At 38.7% G+C, this 9,074-nt stretch overlaps 1 protein-coding gene across 1 annotated transcript in view; it reads left to right on the forward strand.

Annotated features, from left to right (window-relative positions):
- Positions 1-8,325, forward strand: part of ANKUB1 (ankyrin repeat and ubiquitin domain containing 1) — a 32,134-nt gene extending 23,809 nt beyond the window's left edge. The window contains exons 5-6 of the mRNA XM_008008742.3: positions 1,145-2,083; positions 7,730-8,325. Coding sequence (XP_008006933.2) covers positions 1,145-2,083; positions 7,730-7,859 — 1,069 coding nt within the window. The 3' untranslated portion in view covers positions 7,860-8,325. The remainder of the gene's footprint in view (positions 1-1,144; positions 2,084-7,729) is intronic.
- Positions 8,326-9,074: the final 749 nt, after the last annotated feature.

Consider the following 9,074-nt stretch of genomic DNA (forward strand, 5'->3'; position numbering starts at 1 on the left):
AAATTGCACTAATCTGTAGGTTTAATTTAATAGTATTTTAGAATAGTGTCCCCTCGTGGGTGATTTAATCATGTTTTGTAGAAGCCAACACATCAGGAGATCTAAGGGCTCTGTGAAGTGATGGATTAGAAGAGCAGCTCTTACAATTTTATAAAATATTCTAATATTTTACACTGATTTCTATTATGGGATAGTGATATTTTTTCCATGTTCTGCATCCAAAGAAATAGCTGTGTTGCTTTGTTACTTTTAATAGTGTATATTTATTTAATACTTTATAGTAGACACTGTGTTATAGTTATTACCTCATTCTATGTTTATAATACTTTGATGAGGTGGACAATTTTTAATCTTATTTTACAGATGAGGAAACTAAGATCAGAAAACCTGCCCCATGTTGGCTGGGCGCAGTGGCTCACACCTGTAATCCCATTACTTTGGGAGGCCAAGGCGGGCAGATCACTTGAGGTCAGGAGTTCGACACCAGCCTGGCCAACATAGCGAAACCCCTGTTTCTACTAAAAATACAAAAATTAGCCAGGCGTGGTGGCTCGCACCTGTAATTCTGACTACTGAGGAGGCTGAGGCAGAAGAATCGCTTCAACTTGGGAGGTGGAGGTTGCAGTGAGCCAAGATTGCACCACTGCACTCTAGCTTGAACAACAGAGTAAGACTCTGTCTGGCAGGGAATGGAGGAAGAAAACTTGCCCCATGTCATACCAATAGCAAGGGCAGATCTGGGTATTGAATCGTAACAATTTAACTCTAGTGTTCATGTGCTTGACCATCTACACTTGACTTCATCTTTAAATAAAATCTAAGAGCTCAGAGAATGTAAGTGGTCAGACTTAAAAGCTCCTTGTATTTCCCCATGCTTGATATTTTTCCTGAGGATTTAATTTTTATAAAAAAGACAACCACTTCAGGGAAACTATTTACATGTGCATAGTAGGATAATGTGTATAAGCAGGATCTATGCAGTTTAACCTGTATATCACTATATGCCTTTTCCAAAAACATTTTAAGGTAAAAGTTAAGAAGAAATAAACATTCAGCTAGAATATTTCATGAGCATTTAGTGTAACTACACTTGTTTGTTTGCTGATTTTCTAAACACCCCTCCCCACTCGTTTCACTCATTTAGGTATCAGAAAAGGGTAGCCCTGTACATTGCTGCTTTTTGTGGGTACATTGAACTCACTGAATGGGCCCTGAAGCAGGGTGCACGGCCCCACGAGGCAGTCGGTGTTCACCCCTATCGAGCATGGTGCCATGAAGCCCTTCATGCAGATGTCTCTAAATGCCCCATTCATGCAGCCGCAGAAGCAGGCCAACTGTTGATTCTGAAGGCCTTTGTCAACTGCAGCGTGCTGTGCCTGGAATGCAAAAATGCAGCAGGACAAACTCCCCTGACCATTGTGTTCAAACACAAGCATAAAGACTGTGTATTATATTTGCTCAGTAAAATGTGGTCCACAGTTTCTTTTCCGAAAATTTCAGTCCCAATGAGGATTTATATTAAAATAAAACAATGGACCCTCAGAGCTCAGAGTCACAGTCTTCATAAAAGCCAGTTTTGTGGAGCAAGGGTCTTTGGGGCAAAAGTTGGAGACACTGTGATGGTGGATGGTTTCACCAAACCAAAAATGACCTCCAAGAGCTGGCATAAGGCTGGGAACAGTGACTCACAAAGCATCTTGCTCAAGCTACCATCTCTCAGCAAACAAACTGCAAGCAGCAAACCTGTGAGTCCTTTGGCAATTTCACAGCCGGACAAAAGAGAACAAGCCCTCAAATTTCATCCACTGGTGAATGCAAGTACATTCTCTGAATTACAAAAACATCAACAACAAGATCAGAAAAAAATTACTGCCACAGCAAGGAAAAAAGAAAAGCTCATAAAAAACACATATCTTCCCCAAGTCCCCCTCCCTCCAGTTTCAAGAGTGGGATATTCACATCCATCGTTTTTCTATGCAACACCCAGTGCTGACTTTTTACTGAAGTCCTCCTTCTCATCTTTCTCAGAGCACAGTGGGAAGACTCCAAGGGAGAACGCAATCTACTGCTTAGCTGTGGCAAGGTAACGTTCTCCCCTTAAACATACAAAGGGCAAACCTTTTATAAGGCAGGTCCAGGATAAGGAATGGTCCATAATGCCCTACTATGCCACTGAAAGTAATACAAGTTGTTCTAATGCATCAATACCCAGCTTCAAGGACCTCATCTTAGCCTCATGACTGGGACAAAATGAACTAATATTATTGGCCAATCCAATCTGTGCAGTACTTTACTCCTCAAACTTTCAGGAGGGAAAGAAACACAGTAGAAAGTGTTGTATCAATTCTCAAGGTCCCTTACTGCTGCTGCTGCTGCTTTTATTTTTCCTTTTTGTTTGAGATAAGGTCTCGCTCTGTTGCCCAGGCTGGAGTGCAGTGGTGCTATCACAGCTCACTGCATGCTTGAATTCCTAGGCTCAAGCAATTCTCCCACCTCAGCCTTCCAATTAGCTGGGACTACAGGCACATGCCACTATATCTGGTTGATTTTTTTTTTCCTGTGGAGACGGGGACTCACCGTGTTGCCCAGGTTGGTCTCAAACTCCTGGGCTCAAGCGATCCTCCCACCTTGGCCTCCCAAAGCGCTGGGATTACAGGCATGAACCATTGTGCCTAGCCTGCTAATGCTTCTTCTTTTTCCTCCTCTTCAACTTCTCTCTCTTCCTCTTCTTCTTCTAAAGCTAACAAAAAATTAATTGTAATTAGAGGGGAACGAGAGAAAACTGAAATATGGGAGGGAGACATCAAAAGTGCCATAGAAAACTAGATGATAACAAAAATGCGAGGAAAGAAAGGAACACATTAATGACAAATTGAACGATTAAAGACTTGAATTGACTTACTAGGCAAGATGCACAGCTGGGGTGAGATCTGTATTGGACAGGGTGCTAGAATTGACATTAATATTTACAGTGAGTTAAAAGGTAATCCGTAGCACATCTAAAGAGATAAGAAAGTGTATCAGAATTAGATGTTTCAGGTACACAATTCTCTGATTAGAGTTTAGATCCCATCCATTACTTATGAGGTATTATTTGATGCAAATATTACAGTTAGAAATACAGATTTATGAGTGACTTTTCCCCTTACTCAACATAATGAGAAGGCAAGAAAAAACAAGGCTAGAAGGCTAGATTGTTTTACTTGCTTTTCTGTACTGGTCTTTAACTCAGCTCAACTTTATTTCAGTTAAGTTGTTGCCACCTTGTGGTGAGAGTAATTTGGGCTGTAAAACGCAAAATTCAATATCCAACAGAGTAAGGTTGACAATAGAAGAAGACACTTAATAGCTTAGTAGCCTCAATCTTTATAATTTGTGAGATATCTCTGACTAGAATGACTAGAATGTATCACCAAAAATTCTAGAAATATACTAGAAAAATTATTAATTGAAAAAACTGCATAGTCCATCTTAAAATAAGGCTATAAACAAGAAAAGAAATATTGATTTGTTTTATCAACAGATACATGCTAAAAATGAGTTTATCAATAAGTGTTTACTATAGCCCAGTGCTGTGCACAGCAGAATGGAAATGTGCATGAAAAAGCATGTGTTTTTAAGCTTTGTGTGTGGAGGGGGTGCCGTTTCTATGAGAAAAGCTGACGGTGTCTGTTGTGTAGAGTGCTTTCTTGGCGAGGAATTGAGTTATGAAATATATAGTAAAATCCATAAGGACCACTAATCTCACATATATGGTTTGTTGAATTTTTATGTTTTCATATATCCATTTAAGCACTACTCAGATCAGATGCAAACTATTTCCAGTGCCCCTAAAAATTTCCTTCATGCCCCTTGCCAGTCATGATCCTTCCCAGATGTAACTATTATTCTCATCTCTATCACCAAATATTACCTTAGCCTGTTCTCGAACTTCATATAAGGGGCACATATGGCATATACCTTTTATATTTTGCTTTTTTTGTTCAACACATTGCCTGCAAGATTCATCAATATTTTTGCATGTATTGATTGTTCTTATTTCTATGTAGTATTCCATTTGTATGCAGTATTCCATATCCTAATTTATTTATCTATTTTCCTATTATAGGCATTTAAATCATTTCTAATTTAGGGGCTACTTTGAATTAAAATGCACAATTATTCTTGCATATGAGGTTTGGTAGACATCTGCATTCACTTCTCTTGACTCTATACCAAGGAATAGAATTGCTGGGTCATAGGATAAATTTATGTTTAGCTTTAGTAAACGTTTCTAAACACTTTTTAAAAGAGACTACCAGTGTGCTTTTTTTTTTTTTTTTTTTTTTTTTTTGTAGCTACACTGCATAAGGATTGGAGTTATTAAGGAGTGGCAATTTCAAGGTCAAGAAAGAAATTGCTGGAGAAAACATTTTGTTAAAGAAAGGGTTATTCTGTGAAGGAAAGAGAGAGAGGAAAGAAGGAAAGAAGGAAAGAAAGAGAGAAAGAAAGAAAGAAAAGAAAAGGAAAGAAAGAAGGAAAGAAGGAAGGAAAGAAAGAAAAGAAAGAAAGAAAGAAAGAAAGAAAGAAAGAAAGAAAGAAAGAAAGAAAGAAAGAAAGAAAGAGAGAGAGAGAGAGAGAGGAAGGAAGGAAGGAAGGAAGGAAGGAAGGAAGGAAGGAAGGAAGGAAGGAAGGAAGGAAGGAAGGAAGGAAGGGAGGGAGGAAGAAAAGACAAAGGAAAGAAGGAAGGAAAGAAGCAAGGAAGGAAAGAAGGAAGGAAAGGGGAGGGAGGGGAAAGGAGGAAGGGATTAGTGCAGAAGGGAGACCCACAGGGAGAGTGGTGGTCAGTCTGACTGCACACTTACTCTGGCAATGTTACTCCCAGCAAGTCCTCTTTCCATTTCTCTTTTCCCAATGTTTTTCTCTTTCCTGTATTCACACCCTCCACTTCCCATCTGCTTCTGCCCCCTTTCCACTGAATCTCTCCCAGGATCTGTTCCACCTTCCTCTGTTGGTGGGCTGTGGAAAGGAAGGAGAGATCTATAATCTCATGCCACTGCAGTCTTCTTGATCGAGTTCAAGTTCCTCATAGAAGTCACAAAAGCACTTACATCTGCCTGAAGTAGACAGTCAAGGCAGGCAGTCAGGTGGTCTGAGCACTCCTCTAAATGACCAGGGCAGCTCTTGTACCACAAAGACGCAAACATGAGGAATGGATGGACACTATCTTGATGGCTACATGCACCATCACCAAGCTAGTGTTATAGCCAAGAAATGGGGAAGAACCTAATGTTCATGATGCTGACCCAGGGATCAGGTGGGTAAAGTGACCATCAGATGTTCCTGTTTTACAGAAAGGGGAGTCTCCCGAACCAGACAAGCCATCTGGCATCATGTGAAAGTACTTGCTGGACTCCATGTCATTCAGGAATTCCTACCTTTAGATTCATAAAACTAAACCTCTTGGGGTTGACCCCAAGATGGCATTGATGCAGTTAGCACAGATCAAGCGCTAATGTGGGTTTGGGTTGGTGAGTGAATGTGACTGGTGTAGACAGTCACTGAGGCCAGAAGGTCACATAGAGTCTCATTCCTTAGCCTAGAAGTCAGTGTAGGCTTTACACAGGTCAAAGAATACCTGTAAGGTGTGTTTAGAAAAATAGCCTTCCTTATTGCTTATTGTCCAATTCCAGAGAGGTTTATGTGACCTGGGAGTCCAGTTAAGTAACGATTCAAATGTAGGGGATTGGTCCAGAAAGCTGAGAGTTTGAGTGGACTGAGAATAGATGATAATCTCAAATGCTATGAGCTTTGATGGGCTCTTGTACTCTGGATACAAGTACAGCTCTTTGTTTTTATTCTTTATTTTAAAAGGCATGTGTTATATGTTTTAATCACCTTTTGTATCTCTAGCACATAGAATAGTGCTTGCCATAGAGTAAGTGCTCAATATGCATCTTTTTCTTAAGGTAAACAGTTTTTGAATCAATGCAGAAAAGTCAGGTTTCAAATGCCAGGGAGAGAATCAGGATAGGCCTGAGCCTAGGAAGAGCAAGGATATGCATCAGAACAGGAGAGGACTTCAGATTAACTCTGGTGGGATATGGGGAAAGGCTGAAAGTGCCTGAGTGATTTCCTTAAGACTTAATACCTATTTTTATGGGCAACATAGATGGGTTAACCCAGTTTAGAGGGCACAGAAAGACGCAACTATTGAGGTAAAACAAGAAGTTAATCTAGAACAAAGAAGTTGAATCAGGCAGACATGGACCTGGTTCAAATGTTGGAAACACTATGGTATTTTATACAGGGTTACTCCTAATAGATTGAGTGAAAGACTTTTAAAAATACCAGACTTTGCCAGACAACATGGGCGGAGGTGAGGTAAAGGATCCAGGCAGAGCTAGTAACATGGTCAAAGGCACTGTTTTGTGAAAGAGCAAGCAAGAAATTTAGTTTTCAGGAAAGTACATGGATTTGCAAAAGGCATTGTAGGCAATAAGGAAAAACTATCTGGAGATAAGACTGGCAAAGTAGACTGCTTCTACACTAAGAAGCATCTGTGTGACCAAGTGAAGAGTTTGCTTCTTCTTTCCCCTTCCATAGGGTAGGAGGTAGGTGGGAAGCTCACGGAAGTTCTTTTTCGTGAAGTCACATAATCAGTTTTTGTTTGAAGACAAATCTGATAGAGATGTATGGAAGACTCGTTGGAAAGATGTGAAAAGACTATAGTAAAGTTAGGAAACTGCAATAAGAGAAATAAGAGAAAATAAAGACCTGTACTAGAACAACAGTAGTTATGGAAAAGAGATATTTTCTGGGGAATAATCTACAAATACAAGAGATATTTCTGGGGAATAATCTACAAAATTTGGTCACTGACTGGGTGTGGAAATAGAGAAAGAAGGAATTTAGTTTTGTTTCTAGCTTTGGAGATAGTGAAGATAGCAAAATTGAAGTGTTAGAACAAGGAAACAGAAGTGGGACAAGTTTAGGAAGAAGATAAAAGATATGTTAAATTAAAAGTGTCTATGGGATAAATATTTTTATTTGGTAATTGGAGATATGCAACTTTCAAGAAAGGTCAAGCTTTAGGAGTCATGGGTAAAAGAATTGAAATAGTGAGTAAATGAGGACTCCTAGGAGGAGGGTGTAGAAAGAGAGGAGAACCAAGGATAGAATCTTGGAGGACCCCAACATTTAAGGGGATGTAAAACACCTCTGTATTAAATCACATTTGCATCCTACCAAGTAGGAGTAATCGTATTCAAATTTGCAAGTCTTTATTAGTATATAACCAGAGAATAACTATCATAAAACATTAAGTTCCTTTGCATTTTAGTTAAAGATTATCAAAATACCTAATATCTGTTCAATTAAAAAATCCTCATGTGTGTTTGTAGGGGTAGAAAGTGGAGAAAGGAGAAGAGGCCAGGGAATATATGATGTATAGGAATCTCTAGAGAGGAGAGAGAAGAAGTTTCAACTCAGAGAATTCTACATGATACTGAGTGGCTTTCTGTTTCTAGTTGTGATTTTAAGTTTTTAGCATTGCCTTGGGAAAACATCATTTCCACTGCATCACAGGGAACTTGTTTTAGAAAGATTACTGTTTCTATTTCACATCTACCTATGTGATAAGACAAACTAGCCCTAGCTACAAAATCAACCTGAAGATTTCCATCCTTTTTCAGCTATGTATGCAGATAAGATCAGACCTTCTTATAAATTATATCTTGTTTTCTTGCAGTGCCTTTAAAGAGAAACGATGGCTTCAGCAGTTAGAAATAGCAAGAGTCCTGGCCAAAAAGAGCATTTCTAACTTGACCACCCGAGGAGGTCTGACAGCATGTGAAAACTCTCTAGAAATTGTGCTTTGAAAAGTCATGACAACCTCAGTTTGGACAAAGACCTGAGCAAACAGAATGTCCATTGCTAATGTTAACATTTACAATAACAGTTCTAATGTTATCATCTCTAGTAACAGTTATAACGCCACATAACTTTTAATAGGATATTTAACACCATATTTTCTTGGACTTCATCATGCTAACTGAACATTTAGTGCTATTTTTGTATAAAGAATATAAGGAAGAATTCAGAAGAAACTGAGAATAATAGTTGTCCACAAGGTAGGGAAGCTGAGACAATGGAAAACAAGGAAGTGAGAATTTTTACATTTTCTTTTTTTGTTTTTTTTTTCTTTTTTTTTTTAAAGTGTTTTGGTTTTTTAAGCCATATTAATGTAGAATATATTTTAAAATAAATAAAATTTTTAAATTCTATATAAGGAAAGTTCTTAAGAAAGTTAACAAATACCATCCAGGTCTAATGCTGATCTCAGACATCTTTTTAACTCTGCTAAAACACTGCTTCCAATTAATTTTTTTAAATTGAGTTAAAATTTACATGTAGTGAATTGCATGAATCTTAAATGTAAGATTCAATGGGTTTGAAAAATATCCCAGTCAAAACATAGAACGTTTTTGTTACCCCAGGAAGTTCCTTCAAGCTCCTAAGTCAATTCCAACTTCTTTAGGTAACTGCTATTTTGATTTCTATCTCCATAGATGAGATTTTCAAATCATCGGTATCATGCAGTTGTTCACTTTTGTGTCTGGGTTATTTTGCTCAACTTACTGTTTTAAGATTCATTTACATTACTGCATGTATCCGTAGTACATTCCTTTTTTTCTTTTCTTTTTTTTTTGAGACAGAGTTTTACTCTGTCGTCCAGGCTGGAATGCAGTGGCACGATCTCGGCTCACTGTAACCTTCGCCTCCCAGATTTAAGCAATTCTCTGGCCTCAGCCTACTGAGTAGCTGGGATTACAAGTGTGTGTCACCACGCCCAGCTAATTTTCGTATTTTTAGTAGAGACAGTTTCACCATGTTGGCCAGGCTGGTCTCAAACTCCTAACCTCAACTGATCCACCTCCCTTGCCTCCCAACATGTTGGCATTAAAGGCATGAGCCACCATGCCCAGCTACACATTCCTTTTTATTACTAAATAGTATTCGATTATATGGATGCGCCATAATGCATGGTGTATGGACTGTATGGATGTTTGGGTTGCCTCCAGTTTTGACATATT

Source organism: Chlorocebus sabaeus, chromosome 15, assembly GCF_047675955.1.
Source record: "Chlorocebus sabaeus isolate Y175 chromosome 15, mChlSab1.0.hap1, whole genome shotgun sequence".
Lineage (NCBI taxonomy): Eukaryota > Metazoa > Chordata > Mammalia > Primates > Cercopithecidae > Chlorocebus > Chlorocebus sabaeus.